The sequence below is a fragment of the Hyperolius riggenbachi genome, chromosome 6 (genome assembly GCF_040937935.1).
Source record: "Hyperolius riggenbachi isolate aHypRig1 chromosome 6, aHypRig1.pri, whole genome shotgun sequence".
Lineage (NCBI taxonomy): Eukaryota > Metazoa > Chordata > Amphibia > Anura > Hyperoliidae > Hyperolius > Hyperolius riggenbachi.
The window spans coordinates 154,800,873-154,820,989 of NC_090651.1; the positions used below are offsets into that span (position 1 = coordinate 154,800,873).

The 20,117-nt window shown below is 44.3% G+C and overlaps 1 protein-coding gene and 1 non-coding gene across 2 annotated transcripts in view; both read right to left on the reverse strand.

Moving 5' to 3' along the window:
* LOC137521186 (coagulation factor XIII B chain-like) overlaps window positions 1–20,117 on the reverse strand; it is a 555,357-nt gene that overhangs the window by 390,166 nt on the left and 145,074 nt on the right. Inside the window, exon 4 of the mRNA XM_068240116.1 lies at window positions 8,609–8,782. Coding sequence (XP_068096217.1) covers window positions 8,609–8,782 — 174 coding nt within the window. The remainder of the gene's footprint in view (window positions 1–8,608; window positions 8,783–20,117) is intronic.
* Window positions 20,039–20,110, reverse strand: TRNAL-UAA (transfer RNA leucine (anticodon UAA)). Its single transcript has one exon. It is a non-coding gene; the product is annotated as a tRNA-Leu (tRNA).

Here is a 20,117-nt window from a genome sequence, read left to right on the forward strand (position 1 = left end):
AATCAGCCTGCGGTGTATGGGCAGCCACAGATCTCTCTAGATCAGATTCGGTCAGACAGAGATCTGTCTCTTGGTTGATCTGCCCATACATCATCATTTAATGTATGGGCACCTTTATTTTGAAAATGCCATTTACAAACACAGGCTAAACACAGGAAAGCTCTGTCAGGAATCACATAACATCAGAATGAGCAGCCCCACTGATCTTTACTGTGTGTGCAGCTTATCTTCTGCACTTTATTACCTGTGTCTGGCTGAGCTGAGGTCCCTCAGAGGTCACCGTCACACAGCCTCTGCAGCACAGGGCACGGTGGAGGGATTTCTGTCCTGACTTCCTGACTTAGTTGTCTGTGCCCTCCTCCTGTGCTATCAGTGCCCCTGCCTGCACGATTTTGTGGGGATCAACCATCTCTCTCCTGCTGCTTGCCATGTGTTTTGTTTTGGGGATGGGCGGGCTCAGCTGCCTCTCGTCTCTCCTTAGCATTAGCCGGAGCTGGAGGGAGACGCCATGAGAAGTAGTTATGTGCTGCTGACTCAGGGAAGGAAACCTAATGTTTCTCATCCTCCCAGAAGTGCACACTGCACAGTAAGATGCGTGCACACATCAGAAGAGGGGCAACCTCTCCCAGCCACAGTGAGCACGCTGACTTGAGTCACGTGGTGCTGGCTGGAGTGGAGAGCGCCTGGTTACCATGGTAACCCGACGCTCAGCCTTCCGGAAACTGATAGCCGCTGCTGCAGGCAAGTAAAAGAGACGCTCTGCTGCCCATGATTGATTACATTCTGGGGCCTCTTAGCCGGGCAGCAGCAGGCATGATGTAAGGACAATAAATGACATGCTGACAGGGCCCTTTGAACCTGAATGGGGCCCTAAGCAGGAGCTTGTAGTGCCTGGTTGAAGATCTGGCTCTGTGTTTGGTGCAACAGTATAGACTTCTCCAGAGGAGCTGGAGGGTCTACCAACACAAATAGCAAAAGGTCTTTACCAGAGGAGCTGGCAAAGTACTTAAACAATGAGAGAATAAGAAGTTTGGCTAAACCTTACCAGAGGAGCTGGTAAGGTACTGACAGCACAAATGACTGAATAGTTTAACTAGACCTTGCCAGAGGAGCTGACAAGATACTATCAGTCACTGGAGCTATAAAAGTAATTCTGAACCTCACCAGAGGGGCTGGTAGGTTCTGACAGCACAAATGACTGAATAGTTTAACTAGACCTTGCCAGAGGAGCTGACAAGATACTATCAGTCACTGGAGCTATATAAGTAATTCTTAACCTCACCAGCGGGGCTGGTAGGTTCTAATAATTAGAGCACCTCACCAGTGGCTAGGGCCCACTTGTGAGTAGAGTAGTCAGACAGGCAAGGTTCGATAACAGGCAGACAGAGATAGTACAAAATCGGCAGGCAAGAGAGTAGTAAATATCAGGCAGAGGTTCAGCAAATAAAGTCAGAAAGGTAAAGGTACAGAATCGTTTAGCAATAGCAAGGCCAGAGAGTAGCCAGAATCATACACAGGTTATCAGAAAACAATGTAATAATTACTAACTATAGATAGATGTATATCGCAAACCCTGCATATACATCGATCATCAACAGGAACCTCACTAGGTCTGAATGTATTCGCAACAGCAGACAAGTTGCCAATGATCTGTGAAGGCTTAAGAAGCCGAGGAGAGCTCAGCGCCACGCCCCCAAGCAATCAGCCAATCCGAGCGGCGCGAGTCACTCCTGACGTCAGCCGACCTGCAGGTCAGCTGACACGCCTTCTTCCAGCATAAAGGTCCTGTCTCCGCGCGCGCCCGCGCGATACAGAGACCCTATGAGCAAGAGACAATGCCATTCTGGGCATGCTGGACGCCGCCGGGACGGATAATGCCTGTGAACATGGAACAAAGGCGGCTGCGGGTCAGGGCTGTGGAGTCGGTCCAAAAATCCACCGACTCCAACTCCGACTCCGACTCCTCAGTTTAGGATTCCACCGACTCCGACTCCTCTAATTTGCATATTACAATTTTGCTGATTAAAAGTATGTAACGTGAAATTCGTCTCTTAACTGCCAACGCTTAGGAATTTTACAAGACAACTGAAGTGAGAAGGATATGTAGACTACTATATTTATTCCCTTTAGACTAAAATTAGTCCTTGGTAAGAGTACTTGTAAAAGGTACAAACCGGAACAAAGAACATCTATCAGGTCCTAGGCAATGTAACTGTGGGTGCATGTAAGAATGATGTGCAGGTACTCTGCAGGGGAATAAGGAGATTGTAAACAGACAACACCTCTGTGTTCAATGTGCACAGCATTCTCAGTGGATTCCCTGCAGCTCTGTGGGGAGTGCATATGTAGAGTATAGTACTACTGTGTAACAAAGTAAACCTGAGACTGATGAAATTAAAGTTTTATACATACCTGGGGCTTCCTCCAGCCGCCTTCAGGATAATCCGTCCCTCGTTGTCCTCCTCCACCACCTGGATCTTCTGCTATGAGTCCAGGTACTTGAGCCAGTCGGGCGTAGTGCGCATGCACACACTCCACCGCCAGGAGCATACTACACCTGTGCAGCACTATTGCGCAGGTGCAGAATGTTCCTGGCTGTGGGAGCGGCATGCGGCCGGACAGCGCTGACTGGCTGAATTACCAGGACTCATAGCAGAAGATCAGGGTGGTAGAGGACAGCGAGGGACTGATTAGCCTGAAGGGGGCTGGAGGAAGCCCCAGGTATGTATAAAACTTTATTTTTCATCCGTCTCAGGTACCCTTTAATTTGTAGTCACTAAACCAAATTTTAACAACATATCAAATTATTTCATTTCATCAGCAAAGGGAGTGCATACATTTGCATAAATCAGCATCAGTGCAGAATTATTTCCATCTCATTGACCATCTCTATTAGTGACACAGCTACACATCAGGCTTTATTCTTACAGCATAGATGTTATTTAGTATATATAAGCGATTCCTGTGTACACATCATGTATACAGTCACAATCAGATATGTATATCTGACCTTAAAAATACGGGGACTGCTTTATTGAAGCAGTACAAGTAACTCATTTTGATTGGTTTATTTCATTTTTGTGGACTAAGCACAGCTATTACTGTATATATACATTATTTTTAATGACTATTATCTGAGAAATAGAACATTTTATCATATTTTCTATTTTAATTACAGTTACAAATTCATTAGGAGTCGGAATCGGTGCATTTTTTCCCGACTCCGACTCCAGGCACCCAAAATTGCCCGACTCCACGACTCCGACTCCACGACTCCGACTCCACAGCCCTGCTGCGGGGTATAGCCTGCGTATCCGCAGCCGCCATAGTTTCAGATGTTACAGTACCCCCCCCCCCCTCTAGGCGTGGACCCCGAACACGATCCACCTGTCCTATCAGGATGTAATCTATGAAACTCTTCCCTGAGTTCTTCTGCATGCATGCGAGAACGTGGTACCCAAGATCTCTCCTCTGCACCATACCCTCCCCAGTGGACTAGGTACTGTATGGAGTTACTCACCACCTGAGAGTCCAAGATCTGCTCTATCTCGTACTCTGCTTCTCCATCAATCACCACGAGGGGGGGGGGGGAGGAATCCACATGCACAGCAGGTTTCAAGAGGAATACATGAAACATTCTACCACCCCTGAAGCTGGGTGGGAGCGAGACAACATAGGTAACATTGTTGACCCTTTTGGACACAGGGTATGGCCCTATGAATTTGGGACCCAATTTAGCAGAGGGTTGCTTTAGGGCCAAGTGTCGAGTAGAAACCCACACTAAATCTCCTGGGAGAAAATTCCACTCCACAGAACGTTTCCTATCCGCCTGTTTATTGTGAGTAGAAAACGCCTTTTTTAAATTCTCTTTGACTTTTCCCCAGATCCCCTTTAATGTCCCTTGCCACTCCTCTAAGGCCGGGAAAGGTGATGACACCACCGGCAGAGGAGAGAACTTCGGTGATCTCCCCGTTACTACTTGAAAAGGGGAGAATCCCGAGAAGGCACATTTCAAATTATTATCGGCAAATTCTGCAAAAGGCAAGAATTTGACCCAATCCATCTGAGCATCAGCCACGTATCATCTAAGGAACTGCTCTAAAGATTGGTTGACCCCTTCGGTCTGCCCGTTAGTCTGTGGGTGGTAGCCGGAGGAAAACGATAAATTAATTCCCATATGATGACAGAAGGCCTTCCAAAACCTGGACACAAACTGGACTCCCTTACCTGACACCACATTTTCCGGAATTCCATGCAGTCTGAAAATGTGACGGATGAAGAGCCCTGCCAACTCTTGTGCAGTGGGGAGTCCATCCAAGGGAATAAAGTGGGCCATCTTACTGAACCTATCGACTACCACCAATATGACTGTTTTACCTTCTGATCTAGGCAGTTCGCCCACAAAGTCCATGGACACATGGGTCCAGGGCTGCTCAGGCACTGGAAGTGACTGTAAGGTACCCACAGGAGCCCGTCTAGACGACTTACTCCTAGCACAAACAGAGCAATTACTGACAAATTCCTTACAATCTGACACTAGCGAAGGCCACCAGGCGCAACGGTCTGACAACTCCTGTGTGCGAGCAATCCCTGGATAACCAGCATTTTTATGAGTATGGAATGCATGAAGAATTTTAAATCTGAACTGCAATGGAATGAATAGAACTCCATCTGGTTTCCCTTCAGGGACGTCCTGTTGGAATAGGCTTAACGTAGGTACCCAATCCACCCAGGAATCTGTCTCAGGGGGTTCAGAGAACGACTCAGAAGTCCCCTCCACTTGAATTTCAGTAGCGGCTAAGGTAACATTCTCCAGACAATGACGATGACAATAAGGAGACCAGCTTAACAACTGTCTGGAACTCCAGTCAATCTGAGGAGAATGTTTTTTAAGCCACGGCATACCCAGAATGACGGTGGAGGTGGACATTTTGAGTACCAGAAACTGTATTTGTTCCTTATGTAAGACTCCTAACTGACACAACAACACAGGAGTCTGGGTGATGGAGTGTTTAATTGTTAATGGGGAGTCATCCACTGCGGTAATCTGTACCTGACGTCCCACAGGAGTTAAAGGAAAACCAAATCTGATAGCAAAATCATAAGCCATGACATTCACAGTCGAACCCGAGGTGATAAACGCCTAAATGGAGTGAACCTGCTCCCTCCAGGTGATAGAACACGGGAGTAATAAACGTTTATTGCTTAGAGGTCAGACTGGATCGCCTAGGGTAGTACCTCCAGCTACTCCTAGGCGATAGAGTTTTCTGCCTTCTTGGGACAAGCAGCCGCTATATGCCCTTTCTCAGCGCAATAAAGACATCATTTTTCATTGCGTCTCCTGTTTTTCTCGACCTCTGTGAGCTTGGTTTGCCCAATCTGCATTGGCTCATCACGAGGTGGAGAGGAAGACACTGAAGCAGAAAAGGTACCAGAAGCATATCTCCCTGGTACTTTACTTCGAGCTTGCCTCTGATAGCGAACTCGCCGATCAATTTTGACAGCCAGTGAGATGGCTTCGTCCAATGATTTTGGTTCGGGGTGTCCCAACAACATGTCAGCTACTGCATCAGATAACCCCGACAAAAAACAATCTAAGAGTGCATACTGCCCCCATCTGGCTGAGACTGCCCATCTCCTAAGTTCAGCTGCATACGTTTCAACAGGATTATGCCCCTGCCTGAGTGTCTTCAATTTCCTTTTTGACGTTGTGTCTAAATCGGGATCATCGTATATAACTGCCATTGCCTTGAAAAAAGCGTCAACGTAGGCCAGAGCCACATTCTCCTGAGGGAGACTATAGGCCCAGGACTGCAAATCATCAGATAATAACGTCTTAATGAATGTAATTCTCTGGCGTTCTGTACCTGACAATACTGGCCGTAGTACGAAATAAGATAAACACCAGTGTTTAAAATTTTGAAAATCAGAGGGATGCCCCGAGAATTTTTCAGGAGGAGGCACCCTGGGTTCTATGTCATGAGGGGAGGGCACTTGTGCATTAGGGTCTTTCAAACGGTTAACTGTTTGAATCAGTTGGTTGTTCTGGTTCTGCTGCGTGTTAACCGTATTAATGAGTTCATTAACATTGGTAGCCAGCAGACCTACCCGATTGCACAGTGTCTCCATATTATTTCTGGTCTGCTGTTCTGTAACGAATGGGTGCTGCAACTCAGACATCTGATTATTTGTGATCTGCAGAATCACCAATAATACAGACGCTATATCTGATTATGTGGTGAGCTGCAGTATCACCAATAATACCAGTATAGCTAGCAGAGAGTAAGGTGTGGTGTTTTGTGCAACAGTATAGACTTCTCCAGAGGAGCTGGAGGGTCTACCAACACAAATAGCAAAAGGTCTTTACCAGAGGAGCTGGCAAAGTACTTAAACAATGAGAGAATAAGAAGTTTGGCTAAACCTTACCAGAGGAGCTGGTAAGGTACTGACAGCACAAATGACTGAATAGTTTAACTAGACCTTGCCAGAGGAGCTGACAAGATACTATCAGTCACTGGAGCTATAAAAGTAATTCTGAACCTCACCAGAGGGGCTGGTAGGTTCTGACAGCACAAACGACTGAATAGTTTAACTAGACCTTGCCAGAGGAGCTGACAAGATACTATCAGTCACTGGAGCTATATAAGTAATTCTTAACCTCACCAGCGGGGCTGGTAGGTTCTAATAATTAGAGCACCTCACCAGTGGCTAGGGCCCACTGGTGAGTAGAGTAGTCAGACAGGCAAGGTTCGATAACAGGCAGGCAGAGATAGAACAAAATCGGCAGGAAAGAGAGTAGTAAATATCACGCAGAGGTTCAGCAACTAAAGTCAGAAAGGTAAAGGTACAGAATCGTTTAGCAATAGCAAGGTCAGAGAGTAGCCAGAATCATACACAGGTTATCAGAAAACAATGTAATAATTACTAACTATAGATAGATGTATATCGCAAACACTGCATATACATCTATCAGGTCAGCTGATGTGCCTTCTTCCAGCATAAAGGTTCTGTCTCCGCGCGCGCCCGCGCGATACAGAGACCCTATGAGCAAGAGACAATGCCGTTCCCGGCGTGCTGGACGCCGGCGCAACGGATAATGCCTGTGAACAGGGAACAAAGGCGGCTGTGGGTATAGCCTGCGTATCCGCAGACGCCATAGTTTCAGATGTTACACAACCTTACTCTCACACAGAAACCTACCCTGGTGGTGTCTAAAACTAACCACTCCCCTGGTGGTGCCTAACCCTAACCACCCACCCACCTGTAGTTCCTAACCCCCCCCCCCCCAGTGGTGCCTAACCCTAACCACTCCCCCTGCAGAAACACCCATTTACACATAGAAATGATAATATCTTTGATAACGTAAAATCTGTACCTGCAAACGAAATATTATGACAAAAACTATAATGTTGCAAGCTTCTAAAACGACATCATAGTTCAAAAACTTGTTTTAATTTTGTTAACAATATTTGTTAGGCACCCTTTTTTCTGCTTTTTTTTTGCCGTATTAACGATAATTGCATTAGAGTCTATGGCGGCACCCTTTTCATCCACCAGCCACCAGCACCCTTTTTTCCTGCTACTGTACAACATTACAGAAGATATTGGCGCTATATAATAATAAATATATAGTAATAATAATAATAAACCCAGCCTTAAACTATTTCAATGTTCTAAGAAGGGTAAAGTCTGCAAATAGGGGAGCACAGCTTTTTGGCACGATTGGCTCAAGGACTGCAAAAGGCCTCTGGCTGGTGGAAAGTGAAAGTGTAAGACTATCCAGGCACATGATACTACTCACACATGAAGCAGACAGTTGTGGGCCATTCAGATTCTGCACAGGGCCACATGCTGGAGAGCAGTAGTAGTTCACTACAATCAAGACACATACAATACTTCCAGCAGCGGTATGTGGAAATAAAGCTTTAATAATTCCTGATGGGTATTCTTGATGTTTTAAAAGTCTCCCCATCTTCAAACTACATTGTACTGTCATGTATTGTTCTGTTTTCTAAGCCTTTGTACTTTTTATTTAAATACTTTAACCTGCAAATAAGGTGATCGTCAGGTTATACGTAACTAATTTTGAGATTCTGCAAGTGAGGCATATACTCTAGTCTTTTAAATATTCATTTAAAATTCCTTTAAAATACACTCTTTGGTGATAGGCAAACAAAATATATCATATACTGTAAATAGTTTTGTGATATTTACTTTAAAAACAGTGTAAACATATTTATTGTAAAGTTTGTTTGCCTTAGATTTACATGTAACAACATATTTTCAATGATCAACACTTCTTCAGAGTATTATGCTGGGGATACACGGTATGTTTCTGTACCATGTATCGAGCCGCACGATAGATTCCGGCGCGTCCCCGCGGGCGCCAGGATCGATTCCCGCTTGTACCCGCGGGCGGCTTCTTATCTTCCGCTCGTTTCTTCTATTGTCCTGCCCGCCGGTATCGGGCGAGTAATCGATCTGGCAGGGTATCGGACACGTCGGAAATTATCATTCGAGCCATCAGCGGCTGGATTGATAAAGAAAAACGCACCGTGTATGACCAGCATTAGATATTTTATCACTTAATTGTTACGTTTTTACTTACAGACACATGTTGGTATATTGAGCCATTGTCCAGTCGAGCATACTGCAGTCCCATCTCCAGACAATGTATAGTCTTCCAGACATTCAAAGGTAACCTTCCCACCATGCTTGTAATTGTCCTTCCTGTCTTTAATCAGTCCATGTTGTATGGGTGCAGGGGTTTCACAGGGATCCTCTAAATAAAATAAAACAAAAAGCTGAAATAGTTGTATGGCATAAATGGGAAATTTATGTGATCAAATTTTGCGTACCTATTTTTTTTTTTTTTTTATGTCTTCGTAACATTTTTAAATACTAGAAGCCAGTGGGTGCTGGGCGGTGGGCAAAAGCCTGATGGCCATCTCGCGAAGCAGCCGTCAGCCTCCTGCCCAGAGCACAGCACCACACTCTCACCTTGACGGTAGGGCTTAAGACTGTATAATTGTATACACCTGCTGGATGATGTATCTCAATAGCCACAATAATAAGTATGCATACAGAAGTGCTGGATGCACAAACTCTTTTGTCAAGCTTTCTTTACTTTGCAGGCAATCCACAGCTAAAACTAGCTAGGTGTAGGAGGATGGTACCTTGATTCAGACATGGGAAGATTTGTCAGCTCATATGAGCTTTTTATCCCTAGGACTCGAGAAGTGGAAGTGGACATGGACTGCACATCAGATTAGAAAGAGGTTCTTTACAGTAAGAGTGGTTAAAACGTAAAATATTTTCTTAAAGGAAGAAGTCATGGCAAATGCTATATGTGCATTCAGAAAAGGCCTTTATTTTAGCACAATAACAATCCTAGGAAACTAAAAAGACTTACATGCTTTCCTTTATTTAGAAGTTAGAAGGTGAGATGGTTTTAATTTCATTTTCACTACAATTTATTTGATTTTTGGGCTTTTGGCATTGTACCCATATGAAAGATGTAGAGAGAAGTAGAATTTTTGCATGGTTAGAGTAGGATTCACCATATTGGGGACACATTGGCGCAGTCAGTGAGCTTAAGCACTTTTACTAATGTACTTATACTGTAAAGCGTGACCGAGAGCTGCTGTTTTCTCCTTTTGTGTGCTGCAGCCCTTTGAATTCATACATTTTTGTATAGCAATTGGGAAACTCCATTGCTGTGTGCATACACTGCATAAAATTGCATACAATTTGGATTGTGCTACTCACCCCCTGCATTAATAATTATAATCCCCTATGACCGTGCATAATCGCGCCCACCTCTAGCACAGTCATAGCATACATTATAATTACAGTAAGCAGATTGCATATATCCAGAGAGTTCAGTCAGTAGCTCGTTGGAAGGTGAGTATTTTTCATTTCATTTTCACTCCCAATTATTTGACTCTTTGTTCTTTGGCTTTGTGCCCCTTAGAAAGATGTAGAAAGAGCAAGTGTTTTTTTTGCACAGCTAGAGTAGGATTCACCATATTGGGGACACTTTGAAGCAGTCGGTGAGCATAAGCACTTGTATAATGCTAGTGCAATGTATGTCCCCTGTACTGTCGATTGATGTGTGTATGGAGCCATTTTTGATCTGTGAGGAACTCTCATATATATCTAACTGAGAGCTTATACCATTTTTCCTCAATGGAGATTTAACCTAGTGAGGACCCCCTAATATCCTGAACCTCAAATGACTCTTATGTTTATTCTAAACTACACACATTTGGCTGCCCGGTATTGACAGGACAACCCTTGTTTATTTGTTCTAAAATATTACACATACTGCTCACCATTTCTATATGTTTTAATTGTTTCTAATAAAAATTGTGGTTTTAGTGCGCTAGGGGTCTGTCCTAATAGGGGACATGTAATACATTTGTTTCCCCGAGTGCTTTATCTTGTATTGTGTATTTCACTCCCTGCGCATGGCAACTTTACCAGACTTCACTGCATCAGGCCCAATGATTGTTAAAGGGGCACTATTGTGAAATTAGTGTTTGCCGGTCCGAGTGGAGCAGCTTTTAACATATTTACAATGGTTGAACAAAACAAATCTATACACCGACATCACCTATTTCAAGAGAGGGAGTCATGACGGAAGATATTTTACTGACGTCACTGTAGCACATTCCATTATCTTGTGAGAGGCAACAGTACAAGCTTGCTAATGTTGCTGGCAGTGGCGTACCTACCATAAGGCAATTATAGGAAGCATTTGATTGCTGTAATAGCTAATAATGGCATTTGTATTGGTTATTGAGAAGTGTATGGATAATTTTGGACTGGACTCTTTTTGCTCAAATGTAAATAAAAGCTAAGAAATCTTTTTTTCCACAATAATTCCTCTTGTACATCATCTTAATATCTTTTGGGAGACACCTATGTCATTTCCTGTCAAAAAATTACTGGTTGAATAAAAGTAATTTTAAGTGACGTGTATGAATAATTATGGGCAGCACTGTGATGGCTAACCTTTGTCTAGTCGGGAATGGGTCTATACCTATGGAAAATAAGGCTAACTAAGGGGAGATTCTGAACCTATGGCCTAGCACTTTAGTCAATAATGTATCTACTTCCTCCCACAAAAGACAAGTTTTGGGACATTACAACAATAAATGTATCAAAGTGCCTATGTGGGAACATTGCCTCCAACATTCATGTGAGACTTGTGGAGAAAACTTACTGTATTTTCCGCCATATAAGACGCTCCGGAATACAAGATGCACCTAGGTTTAGAGGGAAAAAAACGGGAAAAAAATATAAACTAAACCTGGTGCGTCCATATTCCTGGAGCGTTTTGTACATGTCCTCCCCAAATGGTGTTTCCCATGTCTCCTCCTATGTCCCCTCCTGTTTCCTCATGCCTCCTCCTGTGTCCCCATGCCTCCTTTTATCTCCCCATGCCTCCTCTTATCTCCCCATGCCTCCTCCTATCTCCCCATGCCTCCTCCTATCCCCCATCCCCATGCCTCTTTCTCTCTCCCCATGCCTCCTCCTCTTGTCCCCATGACTCTTCCTATCTCCCCATGCTTCCTCCTCTATCACCCATGCCTCTTCCTCTCTCCCAATGCTTTCTTCTCTATCCCCCATGCCTCTTCCTCTCTCCCCATGCCTCTTCCTCTCTCTCCATGCTTCCTCTTCTATCTCCAATGCCTCTTCTTCTCTCTCCCATGCCTCATCCTGTCCACCCATGCCTCCTCCTCTATCCCCCATGACTCTTCCTCTATCCCCCATGCTTCCTCTGCTATACTCCATGCTCTACCTTCTATCTGTCCTTGCTGTGGCTGCCCCCCCCCCCCCGTGCTTGTCTCTCCTCTCTCCCCCTTGAGTCTCCGGGGCCCCCGTGTGAGTTACCTCACTATAATGCCCGCAGAGGTTGAAGATATCCATCATCAATGACGCATCATTAGCAGCCGGCACTAGAGAAAGCCGCACGGAGAAGGCGGATGTCTTCAATCGCCGCGGGCATGTTGGTGAGGTAACCTCTCTGGGGCCCCGGAAACTCAAGGGGGAGGGAAGAGAGGTCAGCGGGGGGTGGGGGGTGGGGAAGAGAAACTGCCGCAGTGGGCACAAAGGCAGGGAATCCCTGATGGCGGCGGGTCGGCGGTTCATATTGGTGGGCATTCGGCAGTCGGGATTCCCCAACTTTGCCATATAAGACGGAGGGACTTTTTCTTCCCAATGATTTGAATCTAGTAGCTTATACATCAATTTTAGAAAAACAAAGGATGTAAGCTGATTTTGTTCCATAACGTCATTTAGTCTTAGAATGCCAGATGCTATCCAAATGGAGATATGCAGATTGGGTATATTTGATCTAAGGACCTGAATAGGTACATCAACTGTAGTTATTTGATTTATGGATATGTTAGACTTAATAAAGTTCCACGCTAGATTAGTTGCTACAATAGTTGGATGTGTTTTAATATTAACTGGTATGTCTATCAAATTAAGATAAATAATATCTTGCAAGGGTATATTAGAAGAATTTTTCTCCAACTGAACCCAATGTTTATCAGGTGCACCAGTCCACCAGAATTGAGACAAATCTATCAAAGAGGCTCGATAATATTGCTGAGGATTAGATAGGCCGAAACCACCTAACTTACTTGGGACAAAAGTGTTTGGAGAGATAATCTATGTTTTTTAGTTTTCCAGTTATACTGCGATACAAAAGAATTCAAATCATTAAAACATTTTAACAGGAGAACTATAGGTAGAGTACATAAGTAACATACAATTTTAGGGAATACAGACATCTTAAATGCTGCTATCTTGCCAGATATCGAAAAATCATGAGGATTCAATCTTGCTAAATCCTTCTTATTGGTTTGTAAGTGTATAGGAAAATTGGCAGAGTACACTCTTTTTAAAGAAGGAGGAATGGTTATGCCCAGATATGGAATTCCCGTTTTAGCCCAAGGAAATGGGTATTTTTTAGAAATTGTGTCTTTAAAGGGAAGATCCGCGCTGAAAAAAAAAACTCCACTTACCTGGGGCTTCTTCCAGCCCCTGCCAGTTGTCTGTGACCTCGCCGCAGCTCCTCTCATTCCCGTTGTCTTACGCTGAAGAAGCCGACCTCACCAGGTCGGCTTCCGGGTCGGCTTCATATGCGCTCCACGGCGCAGGTCACGTGGTGTATGCGACGTCATCGGTTCTCTACTGCACAGGTAGTAGACCCGATGATGCAGAACTACTGTGCTTGTGCAGTAGAGACCCGATGATGTCACGTACACCATGTGACCCGCGCCGTGGAGCACACATGAAGTCGACCCGGAAGCTGACCTGGCGAGGTCGGCTTCTTCAGCGCAGGACACCGGGAGTGAGAGGAGCTGCGGCGAGGGCACAGATCAACTGGCAGGGGCTGGAAGAAGCCCCAGATAAGTGGAGTTTTTTTTTTTTTCAGCGCGGATCTTCCCTTTAACTGAAGCTGGTAAATGTATGCCCATTAAAGTTGACTAAGGCTCGTTTACTTTTTACAAAGATACTCTTCTGAAAGAGCTATGCATACCGCTGATAATGAATGGACAAGTTCCGTTGGATATAGTGAATGTTTTAGGAATGAAGCCCGAGACATTTACACATACCGAAGGTGATTTGTATAAAGCTAGAATTGCCCAATGGAAATAACCAACTAAACCAAATTTGTTTAAGACTGCATCCAGGAAGCCCCAGTGGACCCTATCGAAGGCATTTTGAAGGCCTTCTCCGCATCCAATGCTAGGAGTAGAGAAGGCCTTCGAGAGGAATCCATTTCATGAATGCCTACCCTTGGTAAACCCCACCTGGTGCAATGCGATCAAGTTAGGCAGTAAATCAAATAATCTATTGGCCAAGATTTTAGAATAAAATTTAAGGTCACATTAAAGCAAGGAAATTGGACAGAAGTTGGAAGGACTCGTAGCATCTTCGCCTGCCTTAGGAAGCACAGTTATACATGAATGTATTAAATACTCCTGTTAATTTTGGAGCTAAAATTGGAGCAAATGCATTAAAATACTCATTGCTGAACCCATCCGGTCCAGGAGCTTTATTACTTTTAGAACTGTTGATAGTCCTAAGAACCTCTGATACAGCAATGGGAGTATTTAAAACGTTTACCTGAGTATCCGAAATCTGAGGGAGATTTGATTAAGAAAGAAATGCTGAAATTAAGGTTGTAGTGGGTTGGAAAAGGATCATCATTTAGATTATATAAAACACCATAAAAATCACTGAAAGCATCTGCTATCTGCTGTGGATTAGTTAACAAGTTCGCCTTATTATTTTGTTGATATTGGGCGAATTTAAGTCTAGAAATACAAAATTCATATTCTGAAGCTAGCATTAATTTAAGATCCTGTCTAAGATCAAATAATACTTTTTGGTCTGCTAAAGGAGGAGATTGTATGTGTGTTGATTGAGCTATTTTAATTTTCTAAAGAATTTAGTCTATTTCCCTCGTTTTGGCCTTTTTGACCTGAGCATCTTATTTGATAAAATATCCTCGTACCACTGCCTTGTGTGGTGACCAAACCATGGTTTCCCCAAATTCCGTCAATGGATTTAGTTCAAAATATTGCTGATTGCAATTGTTTTAATAAAGGTTTAACTACTGTTATAAATAGCGCTGTGGATATTTATTTATTTATTGTATTTATAAAGCGCTAACATATTACGAAGCGCTGGACAATAAATAGGGATACGTACAATATTTAGGGGTGACATACAGCAAAATGACAATACCTGAATACAAGAAAGACCAGATCATGCAGCACAGTATGAGTACAAGGTAATGCTTAGTCACTGGAGGGGAGCATGGAGATTAGGCAAGTTAGGTTCACTCAAATGCATAGCATGGGTGCACAGTAATGGAGGTGCATGATCAGGTAGGACACAAAAGGAGGAGGACCCTGCCCAAAGGCTGTAGAGGAAGAAGTAAGGACACGGAAGGTAGGGGTCCAGAGTTCAGCTATGGGTTTAGAGCACTTGTGAGGGGTAGTAGGCCAGAGTGAAAAGGTGAGTTTTGAGGGCTTTCTTGAAGATGTTGAAGGAGGGGGCTGCCCTAATGGATGGTGGTAGGGAGTTCCATAGTGTTTGTGCAGCTCTTGAGAAGTCCTGGAGGCGTGCATGGGACTGGGTGATGCGGGGGGCGGTTAGGCGAAGTTCATTGGAAGAGCGGAGTGAGCGGCTAGGTGTGCATCTCTGAGTAAGATCGGAAATGTAAGTTGGACAGGTTTTGTGGACAGATTTGTAGGTCAGACACAGTATCTTGAATCTGATTCTGGACTGCATAGGAAGCCAATGGAGGGATTCAAGGAGGGGATCCGCCGTGGTGGAGCGATGGGAGCAGTGGATAATTCTGGCTGCCGCATTCATGATGGACTGCAGTGGGGCTGTTCGGGTCATAGGGAGACCAGACAGCAGGGCATTGCAGTAGTCAAGGCGGGAAATTATGAGGGCATGGATGAGGAGTTTGGTAGTGGCAGAGGTCAGGAAAGGGCGAATCTTACAGATTCTTACAGATATATGTTGTTTATTAAAAAAAATAAAATTGAAGGATGCTGCCATACCCATCTCTCTATTTACTAGAGAGGTATTTGCCTGTGCACTCTATATCAATGTAAAATAAAGCACTAAACTTCCTCCTGCTGCCTTTCTCAGGATCTAGGTATATTTCCCTTATTCCCTCTCCAAGCAATTGAATAGAAAAAGTATACAAAGAGTGGCGCTGGACTTGTTAATTCAAATCTTAATATTTATTACATATATTAATAAATATATATATTTACTTGAATGAACAAGTCCAGCGCCACTCTTTGTATACTTTTTATATATTATTTATTAGTTGCCATTGGAGTATATAAGGGATACTTTTACCGTTCAGCTGCTGATAGCCTATTTGGTGCAGGTGTCATTTACATTTATACAGGGAGTGCAGAATTATTAGGCAAATGAGTATTTTGACCACATCATCCTCTTTATGCATGTGGTCTTACTCCAAGCTGTATAGGCTCGAAAGCCTACTACCAATTAAGCATAACCACTTAATGACCACCTAATGCCGATAGGCGTCGGCGGGTCGTTAGTGGTATAGCATGGAACGGCCTTTCCATGCCAGTTCACGGAGGGTGTCTCTGTGAACAGTGTGCGAGCCGCCGATCGTGGCAGCGCCGTAAGGCAGATCAGCAATCCCCGGCCTCTGATTGGCCGGAGGATCACCGGCATATGATAGGTTGAAGCCTATCCTACAATGCACAGGACGGATATCCGTCCTGCGCAATACATGGAGGATGAGGTAGGGAGGGAGAGGGAGGGAGCGCAGAAAATGCTGCGGAGGGGGGCTTTGAAGAGCCCCCCCCGCAAAGCGCAGTAAGCCGGCGGCGATCAGACCCCCCAGCAGGACATCCCCCTAGTGGGAAAAAAAAGGGGGGGAGTCTGATCGCCCTGGCTATTTCCTGATCGGTGCTGCGGGCTGGAGAGTCCACGCAGCACCGATTAGAAGAAAATCCCCTGGTCCTATTAGGTGATGTGCATCTCTGTAATGAGAAGGGGTATGGTCTAATGACATCAACACCCTATATCAGGTGTGCATAATTATTAGGCAACTTCCTTTCCTTTGGCAAAATGGGTCAAAAGAAGGACTTGACAGGCTCAGAAAAGTCAAAAATAGTGAGATATCTTGCAGAGGGATGCAGCACTCTTAAAATTGCAAAGCTTCTGAAGCGTGATCATCGAACAATCAAGCATTTCATTCAAAATAGTCATCAGGGTTGCAAGAAGCGTGTGGAAAAACCAAGGCGCAAAATAACTGACCATGAACTGAGAAAAGTCAAGCGTGCAGCTGCCAAGATGCCACTTGCCACCAGTTTGGCCATATTTCAGAGCTGCAACATCGTGGAGGTGGAGTACTGGTTTGGGCTGGTATCATCAAAGATGAGCTTGTGGGGCCTTTTCGGGTTGAGGGTGGAGTCAAGCTCAACTCCCAGTCCTACTGCCAGTTTCTGGAAGACACCTTCTTCAAGCAGAGGTACAGGAAGAAGTCTGCATCCTTCAAGAAAAACATGATTTTCATGGACAATGCTCCATCACACGCGTCCAAGTTCTCCACAGCGTGGCTGGCAAGAAAGGGTATAAAAGAAGAAAAACTAATGACATGGCCTCCTTGTTCACCTGATCTGAACCCCATTGAGAACCTGTGGTCCGTCATAAAATGTGAGATTTTCAAGGAGGGAAAACAGTACACCTCTCTGAACAGTGTCTGGGAGGCTGTGGTTGCTGCTGCACACAATGTTGATGGTGAACAGATCAAAACACTGACAGAATCCATGGATGGCAGGCTTTTGAGTGTCCTTGCAAAGAAAGGTTGCTATATTGGTCACTGATTTGTCTTTGTTTTGTTTTTGAATGTCAGAAATGTATATTTGTGAATGTTGAGATGTTATATTGGTTTCACTGGTAAAAATAAGTAATTGAAATGGGTATATATTTGTTTTTTTGTTAAGTTGCCTAATAATTATGCACAGTAATAGTCACCTGCACACACAGATATCCCCCTAAAATAGCTAAAACTAAAAACAAACTAAAAACTACTTTCAAAAATATTCAGCTTTGATATTAATGAGTTTTTTGGGTTCATTGAGAACATGGTTGTTGTTCAATAATAAAATTATTCCTCAAAAATACAACTTGCCTAATAATTCTGCACTCCCTGTATTACAAATCTCATGAGCAGTCTTTGAGTCAAATTACCGTATGTCCTTTGTAAGTCCAAAATAAAGATATATAAAGTCCAATTATAGGAAGTTCTGTGGGTAATAAGCAGAGGAGTAGCTAAGGTTATCAGCACCTGGGGACAAAGTCAGTTTTCGCGCCCCCTCTTGACAAAGTGAGAGCCATAAGGGGGTCCAACATGCTTTCTAGAGTGTTTTGAGTTTTGAGAAAATGAAAACCGGCACATTGCGGCAAATATTAGTATGCCACAAAATGCATGCTTTCATGTTCTAAAACATAACATTTCCAGGAAAGCTGCTGCCAGCAGCAGATCGAGCTAGTTTTTCCATCCTGTCAGATAGATCAAATCGAAACGAAATCGTCTGCAAATTGATCGATTTGATAGAATCGATTTCCGATCGATCTGAAATCGAGCAGTGTATGGGCCCCTTAAGCTTAGTTGTGAGATTGCTACTGTAGAACTTTACATTGTTTAGCTGCGCTGTCATGTTCTATGTAATTGCAGCGGTTGGCTGACAGGGAACAAAACAAATTAGATTGCATGCAGAATACGTTGCTCGTATGATATGCTGGGAATACACTAAGAGATGTTTTGGGCAGATTAATAGTTCGATTCTTCAACCGTTTTTCTGATCGATTTCTCAGATAAGTGAATGGCAATCGATCAGAAAATCGATTTGACAGTAAATCTGCTGAAAAATCTCATTGTGTATTTCCAGTATTAGGCGACCCAGTGGGAAACCTGATTGTACTGTGTTTGGAGAACTGTTAAAGCAACCACTCTAGAACTTGAAGCGCTGTAATTGGCCAAATAGTGTGGGCATAGTTATTATTGCTACCTATTCAGGCACGGACTGTGCTGGCTGGATGGCGGGCAATTTTCCCCCGGGCCGCCTCTTTCCCCTGTAATAAGGGCTGCGGCCACCACATCAAGAAAACTGTCCTGAAATAAACTGCAGAGCTATGCCATGCTCTAGCACAGTGGTCCTCAAACTAAGGTCCACGGGCCGAATGTGGCCCCCTGAGGCTTTTTTACCGGCCCCCCACACACAAATTGTATTATTTATAGATGTGGTCAACTACATCTTTAAATATTGGTGGTCTGCATACAGAATAGCAGTGCGGTCACCACCCATCCACATGGAAGCCAAAAAGCAGTAATTCGCTGGTTTCCAATCAAATTCCACATCAGGTCACACAGTGAAGCATACCTAGGTGACAACCTGCAGTGGAGCAGGTTGTCACCTAGGTATGCTTCACTATCTGGCCTGCAAAGACTTCTACCTCATTTTATGTATACTTCGGCCCCCCAGCAGTCTGAAGTATGCTGATCCGGCCCTCGACCCAAAACGTTTGGGGATCCCTGCTCTAGCAGCTCTGCATTCCATAGCCGCACACAGGATGGAAGTCATCTACATCGCTCCTCCCCCAGCAGCTGCTTCTGGATGAATTCATCCAGCACCCACTAAGAGGCAGAGAGGGACAGAGAGGGGCTGCTATCAATTCTGTGTGCATCTTGCCTGGCTCTCAGCACTGCCCAGAGATGCTGAGAAAAGTTAGTAATGTGAGCCTCGGACCTGCCTGGCAGATAAGAGGTAAGATGGGGCTGTGTCCTACTGTGAAATTTACTACATTCAGGAATCAGTATGTCTGACACTGCTTTTCCCTGTCACTGTCTGCTGGGCTGTCCGACTCCTCGGTATGATCACAGACAGTATCCTCCTGTCTGCAACTCCTCTGCTCTGCAACATGTATATTATTATTATTAGTTTATTATTAGTATCAGCACATTGTAATCAATCAATAGTGCTGTGCTGGGTAGGCGGTGTTCATAAATGATTACAGCCAGAGTGCTCCCCAAGTATTTGGTAGCTAGAGGAACCTCTGTATAGAGATGGCCAGAACCTCCGATTTTCGGTTCGCGAACTTGCGCAAAAGTTCGGTTCGCGCAAACTTTCACGAACCGCAATAGACTTCAATGGGGAGGCGAACTCGGAAAACTAGAAAAAAACTATGCTGGCCACAAAGTGATGGAAAAGATGTTTCAAGGGGCCTAACACCTGGAGGGGGGCATGGCGGAGTGGGATAGACGCCAAAAGACCTGGGGGAAAATCTGGATTTGATGCAAAGCAGCGTTTTAAGGGCAGAAATCACATTGAATGCTAATTTGTAGGCTTTCACACATCTTGCATGTGTATACATCAATCAGGGAGTGTAATCCCTTCCTCCTCCTCCTGTCTTGTCTTCCAGGGATTTGTAGGATGTCAAAAGCCAGCTTACATACATTGGCCAGGAATCAAACCTGGGTCAACTGCTTTTAAGGCAGCTATGCTCACCACTATACCACCAACACTACATGC